Below are 23,088 nucleotides of genomic sequence, written 5' to 3'. Positions count from 1 at the left end.
AAAAATTTTCTTCTGGGGTCATCATATAAAGGGCAGTGCAGCATATAATGAATGATGTCCTCAACTGCCCCACAGCCTAAAATACAAAGCCACTGAGAGTGGGGTATCTTCTGGTATCGCCCTTCCAGGAAAGCTGAGGACATTGTTTGGAACCAAAGTTCCATAAAAGCTTTCCGGAGGGGGGGGGGCGCGTGATTGTCTCAAAATATTGACAGAGAACATGGTTTGGCTTAAAGTCTGGGTACCATGGAGAGAAGGGGGAGGTAGCGATCGTGGCCCTGTCTTGGTTTGCATCCAGATCAAAAACTCAATTCCGGAGCCCAGTGGGAGGGAGAGTTAGTAAATCCTCCCCGTTGAGTTCATATGCGGCCAAAAGGGCTTGGTAGCGTTGGCTCTCCAGTTTAAGCTGCTCCTGCCAGCAGAGCCTGGCTATGGTGGCATCATCCCTTAAAAGGGTTTTGCGCCAGAATCTCAATGTGGCCAAGTCGGCTCTAGCCGACAAGGAGGGGAGGCCTAGCTCAGCTCTCACGTGGGCTGAGGGCACTCCAGGCGGAAGTCCGGTGATCTGCTTCGCTACAGAGTTTTGGAGAACCTCGAGTTTCGACTTGCCTGCCGAGCCCCAAAGTTCTACACCATAGAGAATCTTTGGCAGTACTTTGGCTTGGTAGACTTTTAACATAGGTTTAACCAGTTGGCCCCCTTCAGAGTAAAAAAATCTGCAAATTTGGGTGCAGGTTCTGACACTTAGGAGTTTGGTTTCGTCAAAAGTGGAGCAAGCAGTTGCAAACCATTTTAATACCGAGGGCCACAGCCTGTTGGACTCATCTGTAACAGCTATGCAGATGTCAACAGATCCAACAGCAGCGACTCAGAGGGAGAATTTCTTGCACCCTGGACACATTTGGCACCACAAGGCCTTAACCTGGAGGACAGCACAAACCTCCCTTAGCTTGTGCAAGGGAAGCCCCTCTGAGCATTCCCTCCTCAAAGCTCTATAACTGCCACCTTGGAAGCAGCATTTGTATAGAATCATAGAAGAGTTGGAAGGGGCCTACAAGGCCATCAAGTCCAACCCCCTGCTGAATGCAGGAATCCAAATCAAAGCATTCCCGACAGATGGCTGTCCAGCTGCCTCTTGAATGTCTCCAATGTCAGAGAGCCCACTACCTTTCTAGGCAATTGGTTCCATTGTCGTATGGCTCTAACAGTTCTGAAGTTTTTCCTGTGTCCTGCACTCTGGGATGAACTCATTAAACCAGATCCCAAGCACTAATGCCTGTTGACCCAGGCTTGATGAATCATGGAATAGTAGAGTTGGAAGGGGCCTATAAGGCCATCAAGTCCAACCCCCTGCTCAATGCAGGAATCCAAATCAAAGCATTCCCAACAGATGGCTGTCCAGCTGCCTCTTGAATGTTTCCAGTGTTGGAGAGCCCACCATCTCTCCAGGTCATTGGTTCCATTGTTAGCAGCTGATGAAGGCGGAAGCCAAAACTTTTTGGTAGCAGAATAAAAACCTCTGTTTTGTTAATCACAATTATGTTTGTATGTATATAAATAAAACCAGGACATTCGTATTGCTCCACCCACTTTCACCTCTGGTCTCACCCACCATTGGCACGTGGCACATAGCCCGCAGGGTAAATGCAGCCCTGACTGAAAACTGGTTCCCCACCCCTACTTTAAACATCTCTTCTCTCCAACCTTCTTCCTCACTTACTATTGTATACACAGAATCCTTATCAATTACAAAAGAAAAACCATACCACAGCAGGTAGCGAAATATTTATTTTCATAAAACAAGGCTGGGCGTCGTCACCACCGTTGGCGGGGGGCAACCAAAGCATCCCCCCCTCCAGAACCCAACAGCACAGCATGTGTTATTAAAGGGGCCGCCACTAAATGAGGACTCCGGTCTTCCCTTCTCAGCGGGGAGGGGGGGGAAATGGAAGGGGTTTTATGCTGGAGAATCAGCTTGGGAGGCTGGGAGGGAATGGAGAGAAGCTGCCCAGGCCCTGAACTTAGGAAGCCACACACAGAACCTAGCAATGGGAGATGGTTGCTTTGCACTCTCTGTTGCGCTACCAAATCCCAGGAATACCCAAGGGGTTGGAGTGGGAGGGCGGCCAGAGGTCCAGGAGGATTTCATCTCTCTCTCTCACACACACACACACACACACGAAGGAAGCCATTGTTTTCAATTCAGAAACTGAACTTCCGTTCAAAGAAAACCAGCAAATGAAATTAGCAACAATTGGCAATGAACACACACACACCCTCTCTTTCCAAGGCCCTTGGGATGCAGGCCAGCTCATTCAAACAGGGGAAAGAGATCTCCGCAGTCCCTGAAAGCACCAGCATCCTAAACATCTCAGGCAGTGGGGATCTCCAGAGTAGGGGATGACCCAAAGCAAGGTGCCTCAACTGGGGGGGGGGGAGGAGCGCTCCCCCCACCAAACGAGGCCCCCAGCCAGGTCATTGTCAAGCCATCCAACTTTTAGAGGGGAGCCCCTCAGTCCATCTCTCTGCCTCGGAGCCCAGGAAAGCCTTTGCTGACACTGCCGCCAGCAGCAGCAACAGGAGGGGGGGGGATAAAAAAAAGGATGAAGGTGGGAAGCTGGAAATCCCACTGGGGTGTGAACTATTCTGCTTGGCCCTCCAGCTGGCATGTTAGGCCCAAGAGGTGGCAACTACAGAGAGCATTTTGAGGTTTTCCTCCAGCCCACAGAGTGGAGGGCAGACAGGGGAGCTGTGGGGGCTTTCTTCCTAGCTGCAAGGGTGTTCCTGGGGGTGGGGGGATAACTGGGAAGCACACAAGGAGGTCGGGTGCAAGGGCTGGTCCTCGCACGCTGCTCCCACAACAGTGTGTGGGATTTTGCAGGGCTGTGAACTATAGATTCCTGAAGGTTTCCCAACCAGAAAATGTTCGCAGGCCAACGTGCATGGATTGCTCCGTCTTTCAGCATGCCTTGCCCACCTCTCCCATGACAGGAATGACTCCAAACTGCACCCACAGAGAGACAGAAAGAATGGGGGTGTGACCCAACCCCACCAACTTGGCAAAAGCTTCCGATTTTCTTGGTCCCATAGCGCTCGGTCCACTGGGAAGTTCTCTCGCAAACGCCCTGCTGGAATGAGCAGGAGCTGCACAAGCGCTGTGCATTTCAGCAGGAAGGTTACAAGAGAACTTCCCAGTCAATCACATCCTTGGAATAAAGCCATCCCTGCTTGCTGACCTGCATTTTGCATTCATTCTCTTCACCAGAGGCTGCAGAAGGGTTTGACTGCAGTGCCCAGCAACACCCCCCACCCCCCAAGATCCTTGCTACGGCTTCCGTCCACCACCACCAAGAGCCGTGGACTCCAAATCCCAACACAAATATGCTCCTCTCTTCCATCTGATTGAAAACTTGCTCAACTGGGCCTTGAAAGCATAAAAATGCAAGAACACCCCTTCTCTTGCATAAGCACACAGAGCACTCCAGATTTCACCTGGTTTCCCACCAGAGTCCCTAGACTGATGAAGATTTGAATGCTACCTTTGACACTTGGGTTTGCCATATTTAAGAGGACACAAGTTTAGGTGAGGAATGCATAAGCAGCAAAGGGCCCTGAAACCAAGGAAGGAACAGCTGCCCGCTCTTATTTCAGCTACCCCCACTTCAATGAGATTCTCTGTGCCACAGCCTCTTCTTGCTCGTTGAAAGTTGCCCAAAACTATGGATCGGCACATGAATCTGAACCACCAAGCTGAGCAGCTGTTTCTCTAGGGACACCTGGAGATCGTATCATGCTCAGCTCTTGAATTTCTGGCTGGGAAACCCTCAGAAAACGTCCCCCTTTTAAGGCCCATCCCTGAATCTTCACTACTGTGCTCCCCCTAGGAGATAAAAACCGGAGTGCAGGCTTGCAGGACTAGTGTCCCACCAAGCCAAAACACAGCCCTCTAGGGTTTCCAGAAGCCTTTTCCTGCTGCTGCTTGCCGGGGAAGGCAAAGGCAGGAAATCGGTTAAGCTAACAACAGGCTGCAAGCCATGGCTGGTGGGCTGAGTTCAGCTTTTGGCTTCATACATGTTGAGGAAGACTGCACTACCACAAACTTGTATTTTCCTACTTAACAGGAGAAAGGTGGATGGAAGAAAGATTTGCCCAAATCAAGCAAATAATGCCTTGGTTCTGGAGGAAGAAAACCTAGATCCATCTGCAACTTGGTGGCATCCTATATGCTCAGGAAAAACCGGATGGAAGAAGGGGTAGAAGGAGGGGGGGGGGTTGTGACATGTTCCTTCTGGGCAAAAGATCTCTTAGCTTTCAGGTTTTGGTACAGGAGTCAGGGCTGTGCAGAGGATCCTTCGCGGTCACCCGTGATGTCACAGAGAGCTGCTCTGAATTCTCCAGCTTGCTTCCTCAGGGCAACGGAAAGAACACCCCCCCAAAATCCAGGGGGAACAAGGCCCTGCTTGCGGGCAAAGGGTGGTGACGGGCACGTAGAGGATCTAGCCATGGACTGAACTCTATGGGGATGAAGTCTTGCGCCAATCGGTAACTGAAATGGACTGACGAGGAAGGATACAGAAGACACCACAGCGGCCTCGGATGCAGTTTTATTTACAACAGGAGTCAGTGCTGGGAGGATCATCAGGTTATTAACAAGCAGGAAAAACACTGGTGAGAGAGGGGGAAAAGAAAAGAGATCAGCTGATAAACTCTCAACAGAATAATAATGATTGTATTTAAGTTCTATCCAGAGTAGACCCATTGAAATTAATGAACCTGTTAGTCATGTCTATTAATGGGCCTACTCTGAGTAAGACTAGCATTGAATACCACCCAATAATAATATTAGACTTATTGAGTCTCTTGTTATCAGAAGGTCTCCAAGCAACTTACAACACATTTAAAAATAAATACATTATACCATAAATAAAGCAAAACAAGCCCCCCCCCAAGAGCTACAGGAAACTTTGACGGCACACTAACAACAAAACAGCATCATCTCATTTGATTTGGATTCCTGCATTGAGCAGGGGGTTGGACTTGATGGCCTTATAGGCCCCTTCCAACTCTACTACTCTATGATCTCAGTCAAAGCTTCAGAAAAAAGGGAAGTCTTTACCTGGCCCCAAAAAGATGTCAATGAAGGCACCAGGCAGACCTCACTGGGGAGTGTATTCCCAGATGGGGAGCCACAACTGAAAAGGCCGTTTCCCTCATCACCACCCTCTGAGCTTCCCTCAAAGGGGAGACCTGGAGAAGGGCCTCAGAAGAAGATCTAAAGGTCCTCTTTGCCTTTGACAAACCCCGTTATGCAGGCCTTGCATCCCCAGCCCAGTGATGCACAAGGATCATTTCATCTGCTATGACAGGAGCAGCCAGCTCCAACTCCTGTCATCCATGACCACTGGCCATGCTGGCTGGGGCTGTTGGGAGTTGCAGTCCAAGAACATCTGGGGGAAAGGAGGCTCCATGTCAGCCATTCCTGTGCTCGAGAGGAGGCCACCTAAGGGCTGTTTGCCCCAACAAGTCTCACCATTGGAATCCACCGATGGGTTCTGTAAACCTGTGACGGATCAAGAAAGTTGCAACTGCTTCAGCAACCTGGAAGAGAAAGGAGCGTAGCCAGAGGTTTTTAAAAGAGAAACCTTCTCCACAACCAAACTCAGAGGCTGGCATACAGAGGGAGCCCTGAAAAAGTCCAGACTGCTGGGGATGCCATACTCTGCACACACACCCCTTTAACTCTTCCCCTGGTGAAATTAGGAATACACACTAAGAGCTGGTCAGCGGAAGCAACTTTTCACATCAATATGGCTTTGCCCCCCTTTGCACGATCCTGATGGGCCAATCCTGGGGGATTTGTTGCCCAACATTAAGAGCATCTGCCCAAGAAGCTGCAACTGTGCCACCACTCACTCACTCACTTTGTCTGGAGCGTCTTCATGTACTGCGTGGCCACACTGTGGAAGGACTTGCATCTGGAATTTCCCTGCAGGTGCAAGAGAGGGCATGGCGTGACTCCCAGAATCCTTTGCTCTTTATCTTTTGGGATGACTCCATAGCTCACAGATCCCTGGCAGGAAGTATGCAGGGCTCGCACAAGACTTTTTTTTTCCGCCTGAGGCAAAGGGCCGGATGCCACTCCACCCCCCACACTTCACATGCAGAAGATGAGCAGGCTGCCACTAAAATCTAGCCCACTGGCAATGGGATAGTGTCCTCCAGTGCACCCAAGGGCAGCAATCTAGCTCAGTATAGCACATGACAGGCCTGTGGTGATTGCCTCACTCTGCCTAACAGAAGGGCTGGCTCTAAGCAGGGCTCTGGGGATTCCTCACACAGAGTGAAAGAGACGTTCTGCGAGCCCAAATGCTGTGACCATCTATATGCAAATTAGGGACGTTTGCACCATTCTGATTTGGCTAGGCACTGGGGTTGGGCAAAGATCTAGTCAGTGTGAAAGCCCACAGTGCAGCCTCCTCTCGGGCTTTTGAGATTAAGTACACATTGCCAACACACTTTCAAGCATATACTTGCAGACATAAGGACTAGAAACATGCTTTTTTAAAATAAAAAACAATAAATAAGGTTTCTATCACACACTAAGTGCCTTTTTGTTCACTTCTGCAGAATCACAGCATGTGCATACTTGTACAACCCAGCCTATGACTTAAAGACCTTCAGTCAATAAGCAAAGGGCATTATCAACCTGAAGTCAGGCCTGCCCTGGACAGTAACTACAAGAACTTTGCCACAAGCCATGGCTGCTTCCAGGGGGGTGGTGAGCTTGTTGTTTGGACTGATTTGTGGATGGCGGCTGCATATGTGGTGACAGCACAAATGCAACTCATGATGCATAAAGCGTGATTCATGGTGTGCCTGGGCTTTTGCTATTTTATCTAGTTATTGACTTATAGTGTAACTTTGAATTTGTATTTACTGTAATTTTATCGCATTTATTTATTTATTATTTCTTTTGTATCCCGCCAGAAACAAAGCACCAAAAACACTTTAAAACATCATAAAAACAGACCTTAAAATACATTAAAACAAAACAAGAGTTAAAACATTAAAAAACAACAACTTTAAAAAAGGGTTAAAAGCATTATTAAAAAACATATTAAGCAATTCTAACACAGACGCAGACTGGGATAGGTCTCAACCTAAAAGCCTTGTTGAAAGAGGAAACTCTTCAAAAGGCGTCGAAAAGATAGCAGAGAAGGCGCCTGGCTAACATTCAAAGGGAGGGAATTCCAAAGTGTCAGTGCCGCCACACTAAAGGTCCGCTTCCTATATCGTGCAGAATGAACCTCCTGACAAGAGGGAATCTGCAGGAGGCCCTCACTTGCAGAACGCAGCGATCGACTGGTATATAAGGGGTAAGACGGTCTTCCAGGTATCCTGGTCCCGAGCTGTATAGGGCTTTGTAGACCAAAACTAGAACTATGTAGAATTTACTTCTACATGTTATTCTGTTCCCCAGTTTGGGGACCTTGGTCAAAAAGCAGTATAAACAAATACACCAACGAACGAATGAAGTCACTGTTGAAATCTCTAGTGCCAGCTACCACCATCCTGACCTCTTGTTATTATCTCTCGAAAGGCAATGCCAACGATCCTCTTGGAAACCAACCACAGCCCGGAATGTTAACATGTTTACCTTGCATCTGGCCAATTGTCAGGTCTTTATCCAGTCGGTCAACACCTAAAAATGATTCCAGAGCAGGGGCAGAGAAGAGAAGGGGGGGGGGGAATTAGTTTCAGGTTTTCTTGCCTGCTGGTCATCCTGCAAGAACATGGTATACAAAGGGGGAGGCGCAGGGAGAGAAAGGGTGAAGCCCCCCAAAGTTACTGGAAGTACTATTTTGCTACAGGTGAGGACAAGGGAGTGCCAGAAGTGTCAAGGCTTGGAAATTTCCTCTCTAGCCTTCACCTTAAATAAATAAAAAAAGACGCCCTTCAAATTAGAATAAAGCAGCTTGTACAAAAATCCCAGTAGCGTTCTAGTGGGAGAGCATCAGAGCTGACGCTCAGAAGCCCAGGGAAGTCTCAACCATGTCGAGCCCCTCCCCCTCAATGTCAATCTTGCCTTCCCACTTTTGCAATCTTAAGTTCAATTTGCCCCATGTCAACATCGGTTTGGAAAAAGCCCCAGACATTTTTAAAAAGTTCAAACAAATTTCTATGAGTTGTGGAATTTGTGCGCCCACTTCCCTAATATAAACATGGCACATTATTCTCCCAAGCGTACTTGTTAATGTGCACGCTCACCCCCAATATATGCATCTTCTTGGGGTGGGGTGGGGGCATTTGCAGAAGTGCAGATCTTTTAAGGTTAGCTGTGTTTTGGCTCAGGAAGTGCAAATTAAAATGCAAACAGAACAGATTTCTCCTCCTCCAACCCTAACCCTCAATGCAGAGAGAGGCAGCAGAAAGACAGGCGAGCATGCCTGGGGAAAGGGTTCAGCCCCTCCCCTTTGTCCTGGCACACTTCGCTTCTCTGCATTGGGATTTTATTTTTTTTAAAAAAAATGTCCAGAAGCATTTGCAGCTCCCCAGATGCAGTGCGTAGTGGTGCAGTCCAGACAAAGCTAAAATGGCCCAGGAGCATTTGCAGCTCCCCACCCGCAGCCCATAGTGGTACAGTCCAGGGGCAAGCTGCCTCACTTGACTCTGCTAACTGCATAAACGTAGCCCTGAGTCCCTTCACCCCACATACTTACAGGTCAGGGATGGGGAACCCTTTTTCAGCCTGAAGGCCGCACTTCCTTCCGGCCCGCCTTCCAGAGGGGGCCCGTGCCAGCGGTGGGCAGAGGCAGAAGCGGGCACAGTAACAAACGTGAATATTACTTTTGTACAGTAGGCTAATTTACACACACACACACACGCGCGCACGCTCCGTCCTCCACCCAGGCAAGCCAGGCGGGCGACAGGCACCTACCGGCCAACAGCAGCAGCTTGGGGACAGGGCAATTGAGGAAGAGGTTAGAGAGGCCTCGGAACCAGCCGTCCCAGTACTTCTCCGTCTTCGCCAGCTCAATGCGCCACGTGTACGCCACCTGCTTCTTGGTCTAGCAAAGGGGGGACAGAAGGTGCCCGCTGGTAAACACAGCGTGCAGCCGGGCAGCGCAAGCCTTTGGCTAGCGGGTACGGCGGGGGCGGAGAAGCTGTAGCCCTCCGAGATGCTGCTGGACTGCAGTGCCCATCGGCCCTGATGGGAGATGGAGGGCAACAGCATCTGGAGGGCACCAGGGACCCAGTCCCTGATGTACAGAGACACCGGCTGAATCCATGGAAGCATAAGATGAAGAAGAGCCTAACAGGTTTCCACGCACGCACACACGCACTTTACAAGGCTATTTATTTCAGTCTGCAGCATTTTGCATCACAGCAACAGCAGAATACTTTTCTTAGAAGAAACTGTAGGAAGCACTCACACTCACGCACTCACTCTCTCCCTCACACACTCTCCTTCTCTCTCCCTCTCTCTCCCACCCTCACCCTCTCTCTCACCCTCTCTCTCACTCACCCTCTCCTTCTCCCTCCCTCTCTCTCCCACTCTCACTCTCTCCCACCCTCACCCTCTCTCTCACCCTCACCCTCTCTCACTCACACGCTAAAATGAGACAGCTGAGGAAAAACAGCAGAATACTTTTCTTAGAAGAAACTGTAGGAAGCACTCACACTCACGCACTCACTCTCTCCCTCACTCTCTCCTTCTCTCTCCCACCCTTACCCTCTCTCACTCACACTCTCTCTCACTCACACTCTCTCACTCACCCTCTCCTTCTCCCTCCCTCTCTCTCCCACTCTCACTCTCTCCCACCCTCACCCTCTCTCTCACCCTCACCCTCTCACTCACACGCTAAAATGAGACAGCTGAGGAAAAACAGCAGAAAACTTTTCTTAGAAGAAACTGTAGGAAGCACTCACACTCACGCACTCACTCTCTCCCTCACTCTCTCCTTCTCTCTCCCACCCTTACCCTCTCTCACTCACACTCTCTCTCACTCACCCTCTCCTTCTCCCTCCCTCTCTCTCCCACTCTCACTCTCTCCCACCCTCACCCTCTCTCTCACCCTCACCCTCTCACTCACACGCTAAAATGAGACAGCTGAGGAAAAACAGCAGAATACTTTTCTTAGAAGAAACTGTAGGAAGCACTCACACTCACGCACTCACTCTCTCCCTCACTCTCTCCTTCTCTCTCCCACCCTTACCCTCTCTCACTCACACTCTCTCTCACTCACACTCTCTCACTCACCCTCTCCTTCTCCCTCCCTCTCTCTCCCACTCTCACTCTCTCCCACCCTCACCCTCTCTCTCACCCTCACCCTCTCACTCACACGCTAAAATGAGACAGCTGAGGAAAAACAGCAGAAAACTTTTCTTAGAAGAAACTGTAGGAAGCACTCACACTCACGCACTCACTCTCTCCCTCACTCTCTCCTTCTCTCTCCCACCCTTACCCTCTCTCACTCACACTCTCTCTCACTTACACTCTCTCTCACTCACCCTCTCCTTCTCCCTCCCTCTCTCTCCCACTCTCACTCTCTCCCACCCTCACCCTCTCTCTCACCCTCACCCTCTCACTCACACGCTAAAATGAGACAGCTGAGGAAAAACAGCAGAATACTTTTCTTAGAAGAAACTGTAGGAAGCACTCACACTCACGCACTCACTCTCTCCCTCACTCTCTCCCTCACTCTCTCCCTCACTCCCTCTCCTTCTCCCTCCCTCTCTCTCCCACCCTTACCCTCTCTCACTCACTCTCTCACTTACACTCTCTCTCACTCACACTCTCCTTCTCCCTCCCTCTCTCTCCCACTCTCACTCTCTCCCACCCTCACCCTCTCTCTCACCCTCACCCTCTCTCACTCACATGCTAAAATGAGACAGCTGAGGAAAAACAGCAGAATACTTTTCTTAGAAGAAATTGTAGGAAGCATTCACACTCACGCACTCACTCTCCCCCTCCCTCTCTCCCTCTCCCCCTCACACACTCTCCTTCTCCCTCCCTCTCCCACTCCCACTCTCACTCTCTCCCACCCTCACCCTCTCTTTCACCCTCTCTCTCACCCTCTCTCACTCACTCTCTCTCACTCACTCTCTCTCTCACTCACTCTCTCTCTCTCTCACTCACTCTCTCCTTCTCCCTCCCTCTCCCACTCTCACTTTCTCCCACCCTCACCCTCTCTCTCACTCACACGCTAAAATGAGACAGCTGAGGAAAAACAAGAGAATACTTTTCTCAGAAGAAACTGCAGGAAGTTCTCTCTCCCACACACCCACACCCACACCAAAATTAGACAGCTGAGGGAAAAAGCCTCCAGGTACAGGAGGCAGCCATCCCTGCTGCAGCTAAGCAGGTCTGGCTCTGGTTAGTGCCTGGACGGGAGACCACCTGGAAATCTCACGCATGCCATCATGATGGAGGAAGGTGGGATAGAAATGGAATATTTATTCATTTAAAAAAATTTTAAGTGCCCACCATTCAAAAATATTATGGTGGTGTACGTAACAAAAAATTAACACAATATGGAAATGGTCTGCCTTCAAGTCGATTCTGACTTATGGCGACCCTATGAATAGGGTTTTCATGGTAAGCGATGTTCAGAGGAGGTTTCCCATTGCCTCCCTCTGAGGCTGAGAGGCAGTGACTGGCCCAAGGTCACCCAGTGAGCTTCATGGCTATGTGGGGATTCGAACCCTGGTCTCCCAGGTCATAGTCTAACACTCTAACCACTACACCACACTGGCTCAATAATAGGTTAAATCCATCTGTAAAACTAACAAGGACAGTATCCAACAATGCTACCCTGAAAAAAATCTGGTTAGTGCCACCCTACTTTGCAGCAGGGGGGCTATTCCAAAGTACAATAAAAGCTCTGCCTTGAAGACTACTTAGATAAACTTGTGCGGCGTGTGGTACCCAAAAGAGGGCCTGATGACCTTTCCATTATGCCCAGCCACCTCCTCTCTCCACCCCATCCCAGAAATTTGCTTGACATTCTGCCTGAAGAAGGGTTCTGCTGTATTCAAAAGCTTGCTCTCTACCTGCATGGCTGTCTTTTGCTGGCTCTAATAAACCAGTTGCAGTTGCGCTCATTTACATTTCCTCATATAAAACACGTTCTGGGGAGCTGCAGCCAATCACAGCTTGGGAAAGTTGGGATCAGGGAAAGTGAGAGGGGGCTCCATAAACAGCTTATACGCTAATGCGAAAGGGCGGGGCCGTAGAAGGGAGGGAGGGAAGGAAACGTGACTGGGGGGTGGAGGCAGAGGAAACACAGGCAATGTGTTTCAGCCTTGGCTACAGTTGGGAAGGGGGAATGATGGGGTTAAGCCAGTGGTTCTCAAACTTTTTTGGTTTGCGGCACACCGTAAAACATACAAAGATTTTCTGGCGCATTTCGTATACAAAATAAAAAATATATTAATATATTTTAAACTATGAATAAAAAAATAAACTTAGAAAACTATTACTTACCCTATACAAATGGATTTCTTCTCATTTTTAAAATACACTTTCATAATATTCGAGGCACACCTAGCCACCTCTTAGGGCGCACCAGTGTGCCTGGGCGCACCGTTTGAGAATCGCTGGGTTAAGCTAAAGGAGGCTTTTGAAGAGGCATGCGAAGGGTCGAGAGAGCAACGAGAGGCGCCATGAAGGTCAGGAATGGCGAACGTCTGTGACACTCCAGAAGTCAGAGGAATGGAACTCCCACCCCCCCTGACCATCGGCCAGGCTGGCTTCTGGGGCTGGCAGGAGATGGAGGCCAACAGCACCTGGAGGGCCACAGATTTCCCCCTCCCTGACCCTTGTTGGGGAAGAATCTTCCTCACCTCTGCATCGTCGTCTTTCTTCCTTTTGTTCACAGATTCTCCATTTACATCATCTTCCTCCTCTTCTTCCTCTTCCTCTATAATGCCCTCCACAATGGTTTTAGGACCTCCGGGGCTTGCAGCTCCTTCACACCTGATTTTAAAAGAGGGGGGTTAATTAAAAGAGTACTGGCCAATGGATTTCTTTTCTGGAGGGTCTGGCAGCGTGGGACTGAAGAGGAAAAGCGAGAGTGAGGGAGGAGGAGAGCAAGACATATGCAAGCATTAAATAGGAAACCTTAAACAATCATACTGGATGTAATGCCCAGAATTTTTTTGTTTGGGTTTGCAAGATTTTGGGGGTAAAATGCATTATGTTATTCCCCATCTATGTTCCTCCCTTAGGATGGCATGACAGAAATTAAGGAGCAATGAAGTATTTAAAGGTGCAGGCTTCTATCGTCTATACCACACAGGTAGATTCACATAAAACAGCCCTCCCCTTTCCTACTAAGTACCTCTCATGCGTTATGAAAAGCCAAATCACTCAACTGCTTGGGCGGTGGGGGCGTGGTCCTTAGAGGAAAACAAAAGGCAAGTTCTGAGTCACAGTGCAAACATTTTGCTCACTGTGAACTGCAGTTTGCAGACTGCAGTGGAGAACAGTTAGTTGACAGGGCTGACTCTCCCTCCAGGAGCGACAGACAGGGTCTTTTACCAATCTTCTCTCCCCTCTTTAGGGGGATGAGCCATCCCTCCCACCAGACCAACAGGCAGAGTGAGACAACTTCTCGACCCCACAGAACAACACAAAAAAGCTACACCAAATACACAAGGAAGAACAACCCAAGGAGGGGAAAAAAACCCCACTGAAAACAACCAGGCCTAAATCAGACTCAGTAACAGTAGGCCCAGCTACAACCCACCTCGATTCAGTGAAGAACTATACAGCATTGCACCTACCAAGCAGGGGGAGTGAGAGGCGGGCGGGACGTCCTATGCTCCACTCTGCAAATAGCAATTCACAGTAGGTAAAATTTCCGCTTTTGCCGGACTGGAGTGGAGGACACTCTCTTGACAGGGATGGCAGTCCCATCCAAGGGCAGGCTTCCTCTGCAACCTGCCTAATTGGGGACAACTCTTTGATACACTCTCCTGCTTAATGCAGCATCGGAAGAGAAGAACCACATCGGCATGCTGTGCACAACAAACCAGGTAGTCACCTTACAGGTAAACTCACTACGGTACGCAGCCAGTCAACCGCTCCCCTCGGCGAGTGAGCCAGCACCCCCACTAGAGGCTGCTTCGTAGGCTGCCCCAGTAGCCTCTGTCCACCACCTAGCACCTGAAGGGGTGGAAACTCTCCTGCCAACCGATAGCCCTGCAGAGGATGCAAACTGGAGCTCCAATTTCGAGATTTCCTGGGTTCTATTTAAGTAGAACTGCAGGGTGTGACAGACATCTCCTTTCCTGCAAACAGGAAGGATGGGGCAGAACCAAGCAACACCACCTCACAGGATCAGTGAAACACTGAATTGACCTTTGGTATGAAGGAGGGATCTGGCCGCAGCACCACCTTATCAGAGTGAAAAACACAGTTAAGGATTAGAGGACAGGGCACCCAGCTCTGAGACGTGCCTGGACAAGATGATAGTCACCAGAAACACCTTCGAGGGTCAGCAACTCAAGGGAGAAAGTTGCCAACAAAGGGTGTGAAGAAAACACTAGTTCCCCAAGACCAACCAGAATGCTGCCTGCCTGCTGTTCGATAACGCTGCATCGGAAGTTCCTCCTCTACCCTGGCTTGGAGAAGCCAAACAGATCTTTAATGTCCTGGGAAGCGGGGTCTACCTCCAACGTGATGCATCAAGAGACACACATGCCGTATCACAGGGGACACCCAACTGGCGAAAGGCAGGATGTCAAGAATGCCCCCCGAGAAAGGGAAATGTCACAAGAACACAAAACACTCAGGGAAGGAGGACTCGCAACACTACGCGTCAGAAAGACAGGCTGGAAAAAGGCTGCAAAGCAAGCCAGACCCACGTCCTGCCTAACCCATAGGCAGGGCCAGTCTGGTGAGAGCGATGGCTTGTCCCCCCTGGAGAAGAGGCAGGTGATTTGTAGAGGACCCGGTCTTCCACTCCCACATGGAGGATCCTTCCTGTCAACAACAATGTCCCCTCCACTCCAGTCTGGCAAATTGTCTGTATTTTAAAACTATTTTTGATTGTGGCTTTTCTTATACTCTTATTCCAAAAGGCACAATCTGTCTGCACGGATATTACAGGTTTTTTCCTCTGTTGTGGTTGCCATGATAACCCTATTTGATGTTTATGATCTGTAGTCCATAGGTTTCCACACTGGACCATGGACCACTAGTGGTCCACGAGCTTCATTCATTCATTAATGGTCCATTAAATATCTGTGGATTTATGATTGAAGATGGAAGACTGCAGATCCATCACATTAAATACTCACACTGATTTTTAATCGTATTTATTTCTCATATATTATATTTTACTGTATTACAATTTGAATTGAAATAGGAAATAAAGGAAGCAATGAGAATACCATTAAACATCATATAGTTTGATATAAAAAAACCACACAGCATTTATCACAGCCCATTGCAATCAGTACAACAGGCAGAAAATCATTCAGTGATCCGCCAAGACACTCAGCAAATTTCAAGTGGTCCATGGGGGGGGGGGGAGTTGGGGAACCGCTGCTGCAGGCCAAATAAACTAGTTTGAAGGTCCTCAGAGGAATTTTGGGGAGGGTACACACACTGCAAACTGTAATTCAAACCCTGGAACATCAGTCCCTGCGGGAATGCTACAATCATAGCAAGTTGTTCTCCCACTTCACACATCCATGCACGAAAATGGAACGGAAAAAGGCGTTGAACGGCAATTTTAGAAGCAGTGGTGACTACGTCAGTGGGGCAGTGGAATCCGCTCCGGGTTTTAGTCCGAACTTTCAAGGAGCTGTCCAAGGTGCTTAAGAGCTTCTTGGACGGCTCCTTGAAAGTTCGGACTGAAACCCGGAGCAGATTCCACTACCCCACTGATATGGTGCCACCACCCGCCACTGTTTAGAAGGCACGACTCACTGTTTGACTTGGCCAACCATAGAAACTCTGGCAGATTCAAGATTTCGTATCTGTCCACTTTTCACACTAGAGAGAGGGAGAGAAAGCAAAAGGAAAGCAGCCATTTAGAGGAGGGTAAGTCACTGGCTGCAGCTTTTCAGCAGAGCTCAGCAGCAGCAGCATCACTTTCCTATTAAGGGAGAATGCAAATGTGGCCTCTTTGTGATGGGCTGCGCAAATGCCCAAAGTTGCTTGTTACCTCCATTCAATGGCATTCTCAAGAGATTTGAATGTCTTAGGGCGACTCCGGAGGAAATTCTGCATGCTGTTCAGTGCATCCATGGCTGTGCCTATAAGCAAGAAGTGGGGAAGGGTGGCATGAAACAGACCAGCATTTTGCAAACAAGGCGATGTAGAAATCTACACAGCTGCGAGTGGGATAAAGTCAAAGATGTTAATACACAAATCCTCCTTATCTCAAACCTTTTGATTTTTTAAAAAAACCCAAAAAGGTTTCTAGACCTCATGATCATGAACAAATAAATAAATCTAAATCTATGTTAGAAAGTTTTGGCTTGAGGTGGAAGCCACAGAACGGGACTAAGTACCCACTTCTAATGACCCCAACCAAGACACCCTACCGACACGCATCTGGTCCCATGCATCTATGCTCAAAAATTCACTTGGAAATAACTAAAAGCAACATGCACAGAACTAGGTGAGAGCCTCCTACAGATACCATCTTATCAGGAGGTTCGTTCTGCACAATATATGAAACAGACTTTTAGTGTGGCGGCACCTACCCTGTGGGATTCCCTCCCCTTAAATATTAGACAGGCGCCATCTCTGTTATCTTTTTGGCACCTATTGAAGACTTTCCTCTTTCAACAAGCCTTTTAAGTAGAGACCTATCCCAGTCTGCATCTGTGTTAGAATTGCTTTTTAATATTTTTTAATATGTTTTTAACCCTTTTAAAAAGATGTTTCTAAAGCTTTTAAAAATGTTTTTAACTCTGTTTTAATGTATTTTAGGGTCTGTTTTTATGATGTTTTGAAGTGTTTTCAGCGCTTTTGTTTGCTACCCTGGGCTCCTGCTGGAAGGGCAGGATATAAATCAAATAATAATAAATAAACTCCACCAGTTCTACTCCCAATTTTGGAGGAATTCCCCTCCCCAATCCCTACCTTCCACCTGGACCATTAGCCAACTTGAGAGTTAACAGGAAAGTGTGTTAGACGTCTCCTTATTCATGTGTTTGAAAGTGAGGCTAATAAAGGGGGAGGTGACAGAAGTGTATAAAATTATGCATGGCACAGAGAAAGTGGATAGAGAAAAGTTCTTCTCCCTCTCTCATAATACTAGAACTCGTGGACATCCAAAGAAGCTGAACGCTGGAAGATACAAGACAGACAAAAGGAAATACTTCTTCACATAGCGCACAGATAAAACTATGGGATTTGCTACCACAAGAGGCAGTGACGGCCACCAGCTTGGATGGCTTTAAAAAGAGGATTAGACAAATTCATGGAGGAAAAGGCTACCAGTAGCTACTATGGAAGCTTATCTTCTACCTCCCCTGTCGGAGGCAGTATGCCTTTGAATACCAGTTACTGAGAATCGCAAGTAGAGAGAGTGCTGTTGCGCTCGAGTCCTACTTGTGGGCTTCCCATTGCGGCATCCAATTCGCAATCATGAGAACAGGATGCTGGACTAGAAGGGCCTCTTCTTAGGTTCCTACGTGTGATTCAGAGCACCACAAGCCCATGGGGGCTGCAGAGGGCACGCCATAGAACTGTGACGTCAGAAGCAGAATAATATAAAGCCTCGCGACTCTCAGTTTCAAAGCTGAAAACTGAAGGATACAAACGGACCAACTTGGCTTAAAATGGCTTTTAGAACACAAGGGCACATAACAAGAAAGTTTTAACAGCAAAACGGTCGCCTCTACTCATGTCAAAAACGACTCATATATTTATCCAACGCTAAAAAAATAATTTAGAAACTTATTACATTTGTCCAGAAGCAACCTTGTAACACCGCCGTTCTATATTGATTTGATTTGACTTTTTACAGCCATTGCAGTTTTATGATATTGGGTGTCAGAACAAATTAAACCAGAACTGTCGCTAGAAGCTAAAATGATGAAACTGAGGTTATTATACTTTGGACACATAATGAGAAGACAAGATTCACTAGAAAAGACAATAATGCTGGGAAAAACAGAAGGGAGTAGAAAAAGAGGATGGCCAAATGAGAGATGGGCTGATTCCATAAAGGAAGCCACAGACCTGAACTTACAAGATCTGAACAGGGTGGTTCATGACAGATGCTCTTGGAGGTCGCTGATTCATAGGGTTCATAAGTCATAATCGACTTGAAGGCACATAACAACAACAACATTGTGGGATTTTCAATTTTTGTATCACAAGCCACATTGAATGCCTCTTCCAGGATTGTGATGCAAAGTACACATCTTTAAAACAAAACTTTAAACCAATTTGTGACCTAACCAAGAAAGCCCAGATGCTTAAAAACAATTGCCTCCATGTTGACTAGGAGTGTTTGGGCTTTCTTGGTCGAGAGACCTTCCTAGGAACACGTTACCCGAATATCATAGAGTATCAGGTAGACTCTAATAGCTGGGAAAGAGGAATCTGAAATGCCAAGTGGCACTGAGACTTGCCTTCCACTACATCAATCATGCAGAGACCCAACAAACTGGGTACCAGATTGGACGCTGCTGTGTGCACGGCAATGGCACCTCCCATGCTGTGGCCAATCAGCATGATGGGCGGGGAGAGGTCTCCGTACATCGCTTCCACCACGTTTCCGACATCCCTACAAAAAAAAAAAAAAGACATGTGCAGGTTGATCCCTCCCATATAAAAGGGCAATAAACATATAGAAATATACATGGAAGGGGCACAGCTCTCGCATGCAGTAGGTCACAGGTTCAGTCCCCAGAAGCATCTCCAGGTAGGGCTGGGAATTGTCCCCTGTCTAAAACCCAGGAGAGTCACTGCCAGTCCATGTAGGGATAATTACTCATACTGGGACAAAACTGAAAGCAACTCATTAGTCTAAACAGATTCATAACCACTTGTTCCATTATGTATTGCTTATTGTCCCAATTGTATTATCGTTTATTCCCTTTCACATATGTTTCTTGGGTACAATATAGTATGTTTTCCTTTTTGTGGGTCTTTGTGTTGTTTGTGTTATTATATGGAAAAAAAATGAAAATGGCCTGCCTTCAGGTTGATCCTGACTTATGGCAACCCTATGAATAGGGATTTCATGGCAAGTGGTATTCAGACGGGGTTTCCCATTGCCTCCCTCTGAGGCTAGTCCTCCCCAGCTGGCTAGGGCCTGCTCAGCTTGCCACAGCTGCACAAGCCAGCCCCTGCCTTGTCCGCAACTGCCAGCTGGGGGGCAACTGGGCTCCTTGGGACTCTGCAGCTTGCCCACGGCTGCACAGGAGGCAGGGCACATAACCCCTGAGCCACTCACTGTGGGGTGATCTTTAGCTGGCCCTTGACACCCAGGAGATACGAGCAGGGATTTGAACTCACAGACTCTGGACTCCCAGCCAGGCTCTCCTCCCCACTGTGCTATACCAGCTCTGTATTATTATATAGGGACTCTTATTGTAGACTGTACTTTATCCTTGGATGCTGAGTCTGTATAAGGCAGCGTCCTCTGTGAGCAATAAATGCACAGCATCGTTTGTTGTCTGTTGTCATTTCTGACTCTGCAATTTTACTCTGCTGAATAGACCCACCTGCTGGAAATCCTATTTGGCAACTCTCCCTGCCCCCCAGTGAAACTCCTGAGATCTCACAAGACACAGCCCACTGAATACCTTCAGCATTGTGTGGAAGGCTCTCCCGGGGAGGCTTGCCCGGCACCCATGCCAATATAATCTCCACACTGGGCAGAGACCCTTTTATTTTCCCAAGTGTTTTTAATGGGGATTTTTTAAAAAAATCCCTGGTTTCTGGAATTTATTAAAAAACCTGATACTTTTAGATTGTATTGTTTCTCCGTCACTGTAGGCACTTACATAATTGCATACATGTACTGTATATGCATGTGCTAGTATACACACACTATATGCATTTTTATACACACATACACTTTTTCTATCATCGTCGTAATAAAGCCAACCTAGGGAAGCTTTTGCAAGGGCGGGTCAAAAATGTGCGACATAAACAAATCTTCATGGCCATAAGGGCTAGAAACTTGCTCTCCCCACCCCCAGAAGCTGCAGTTCTCAATGCCCAGCTGTCTTTCAGCTTGAGCAGAACCCTGAGCATTGCCTTTAGTCTGATTCCAGCCATGGGTCTCTTGAACCCGGCCTCTGGAACTGGGATGCTCAGATAAACAGCAAGTCATGGCAGCAGCGTTGAGACGGCATCACCATTGAGCTTAATGCTTCCCTGCCACCTAAGAGAGCCCTCAGCATCTCACAGGAAGAAGCCTCATACCACGGATGGGGAACTGTGGCCCTCCAGATGTTGAGACTATAACTCCCATTGCACTGAACATTGGCTATGCTTGCTGGGGCTGATGGGAGTTGGAATCTATTAACACATGGAGGGCCAAGAGTTCATATTGTATTTATTTATTTATTTTTATATTTATATATTTGTCCATCTCATGACTGGCAGCAGCTATCCTTCTACAGCTCTCCTGCAGGGCTTTCCTACCCAATTTTGAACTGGATATCCTGGGGGTTGAACTAGGAACTTACTGCCTGCAGCGTAAACCCTCTGCCACTGAAACACATTCCCCTCCTGTCCAAGATACTGGTTCTCTGCTTGAAGCCCCAGCGGTGAGCATTGGAGAATTAAATCAACACAAAAGCTCGCTATCAAGCTGCAAAGTGGTAACCTGCTGTCTGCCCCTTAAAGGGCAAGCAGGCTGATTTAAGGAAGCCAGGGAAAAAGAGCAGGCTATGGCACTGGACACCCAAATAGGTTTAACACACGGGCAGCTTCCCAGCCACATGCAAGAGGAAGACACAGGAAACTGCCTTATACAATCTAACTCCATATTGCCTACATGGACTGGCAGTGTCTCTCCAAGGTTTCAGATACGAGTCTTTCCCAGCCCTAGCTGGAGATTGAACCTGGCACCTTGTACACATCCTCTATCACTAGGCCATGGCCCTCCCCATAAAGGAGCAACAGTAAATATGGGCAATCTTAAATGGCTTCTTTTTTATATACCAACGTTCCTTACTTTGAAGCAGCCAGGGGATTTATCGACAAGAGCATAACGTGCGCCTTAATTGCCCTCCCGGTGAATAGACTGTCTGAGAGAGGAGACACCTTTGTCTCTGCTCTCTCTCTCCTAGCCATGAGGGCAACTCCCAAGCCTGGGCGTTGCACCTCCAACTTAGTTAGTTAGTTAAAACTAGATATGCCTTTCTATCTACTGTGTATTTCTATAAATACAGTAGCTTGTCTTATTTTTACTAAGTCTTAAGTCTCAGTGATCTCAATGCAGGGTAAAAGCCTGCCACTTAGGTAAATGCACACACTGGCACACACGCATTTCAGACGGTTGATGATCTCTGCTAACAAATATACAAATTTACATAACAATTTTAAAAAGAGAAGTTGTCAGATATATGCAACATGCCACAAGACAGAAGCAAGAAAACTGATTATACTTTCAAAACCCAACCTGACCACACACCGCAAAATTAGAACATTTTGCCTATTTGTTTCCTGGAATAAAGCTATGGTGGTGATGTTGACCATTAAAGCTTGCACAGCCTGTGTATGGAATACCTCAAGGAATACTTTTTCCTGTGTAAACCCGCCCATGACGGCCACATTTGCACACCACTCTCCTACACACACACACACACACCAGTGTACGCCAACAGTGCAATAGCACCATCAACTCTTCTCTGCCTGCCCACCTCCTCACCAACACCACACAGTCCAATCTATTCCTTTGCCTTCTGTGCTGACAGTTTAAGAAACTTCTGCAAAGTTGAAATGTTCATTAACGTTCTGTAACACCTCAGCAGTAAAGCCAATGGCAGGAAAGGGCACATTTCCATACAGTGCAGCAGCCAGGTCTCTTCACCACCAAAAACCTGGGGAGATTTCAAATATTCAGGCCTGCATTTACTCAGATTGAGTGACAGTGTTGCATAGTGTGTAAGCTACAAAGCAAGAAATCCTAAATTCAAATCTTGCCTCAGCTATGCACAAACTAGATGCCCTTGGGCAAGCCACATACTGGCCTGGTTTGCAAGTCACACGAAACCACAGCAATGAATGAGTGGCGTGCAATCAAAGTTCAAAGGAGGCTGCAGTAGCAGCTGATCATATGATTAGCAGTTACAAGAAGCACCTTTGAGTTTCCTTTTGGGTCCAGCCCCTTCAGCTACATTCACAAGTTCCAGATAAAGGCTCGCTAGTGCAGTTGATCCAAGAAGGGCTCGCTGTCAGCTGACAGGAAGCCCTGCTTGCAAATGAGCAACCAGGATCTCCTTTAAGCTCCCGATTGTTCCTTTGTAGTTGTGCCTATATCTGCCTAACACCTTACGTTACATGTGATGTCAGGTGTGGGACAGGTGAGCATGGTTTGTGGGGAACAGCCTTGCAGGCCAAATCAGGACTCAAGCTGAGCAGGTCCGTGGGCTGGAAGTTCACTAATTCTGGCTCAGTATGAACCAGACCAGCCTGGCCCTCAATAAGCCTACCTGCAACATAGGAATGATGATACCCACCTGTCTTAGATGACTGTTCCAAGGATTACAAGTGAATATATGTGAAAACATGTTTAAAACTCTAAAGCACCAGATACACACAAATCTCCTCTACTGTTCTTTCAAGTTTACCTAATTTTTGGAATAATCTGGCAAAAGAAATATTTTCTCTCTATAAAGTAAATCAGATGTAGAGCCAATTTGACACTGCATTTGTCTCTATTATGCAAAACTTGCTTGCACTTTGAAAAATAGATGCCTAGATTTCATTTGGCCCAAAAGGGATGCCAGGATTAAAGGTGGACTAGACATTTAAAAATATGCAAGTCAGCAACAGCTGTTTCTGCAAATCTCTAGCCCCTAGCCGTGTCAGAGAGGAGCCGTTGCAGACAGGATCTCCTGAAGACCACAACACTGACAGATGTGCACCGCAGGCTG

General features: G+C 47.7%; 1 protein-coding gene across 1 annotated transcript in view; it reads right to left on the bottom strand.

Moving 5' to 3' along the window:
• Window positions 1-4,588: 4,588 nt before the first annotated feature.
• The window catches only part of PPME1 (protein phosphatase methylesterase 1), a 37,354-nt gene continuing 18,854 nt past the window's right edge, over window positions 4,589-23,088 (bottom strand). The window contains exons 6-14 of the mRNA XM_061629108.1: window positions 18,604-18,758; window positions 16,179-16,269; window positions 15,941-16,006; window positions 12,847-12,979; window positions 8,939-9,068; window positions 7,658-7,702; window positions 5,922-5,986; window positions 5,531-5,598; window positions 4,589-4,665 (exon numbers count right to left, since the gene is read on the bottom strand). Coding sequence (XP_061485092.1) covers window positions 4,647-4,665; window positions 5,531-5,598; window positions 5,922-5,986; window positions 7,658-7,702; window positions 8,939-9,068; window positions 12,847-12,979; window positions 15,941-16,006; window positions 16,179-16,269; window positions 18,604-18,758 — 772 coding nt within the window. The 3' untranslated portion in view covers window positions 4,589-4,646. The remainder of the gene's footprint in view (window positions 4,666-5,530; window positions 5,599-5,921; window positions 5,987-7,657; window positions 7,703-8,938; window positions 9,069-12,846; window positions 12,980-15,940; window positions 16,007-16,178; window positions 16,270-18,603; window positions 18,759-23,088) is intronic.

The sequence above is a fragment of the Rhineura floridana genome, chromosome 5 (genome assembly GCF_030035675.1).
Source record: "Rhineura floridana isolate rRhiFlo1 chromosome 5, rRhiFlo1.hap2, whole genome shotgun sequence".
Classification (NCBI taxonomy): Eukaryota; Metazoa; Chordata; class Lepidosauria; order Squamata; family Rhineuridae; genus Rhineura; species Rhineura floridana.
The sequence above is the reverse complement of the archived record's forward strand: the minus strand, read 5'-3'. Positions and strand labels throughout refer to the sequence as shown.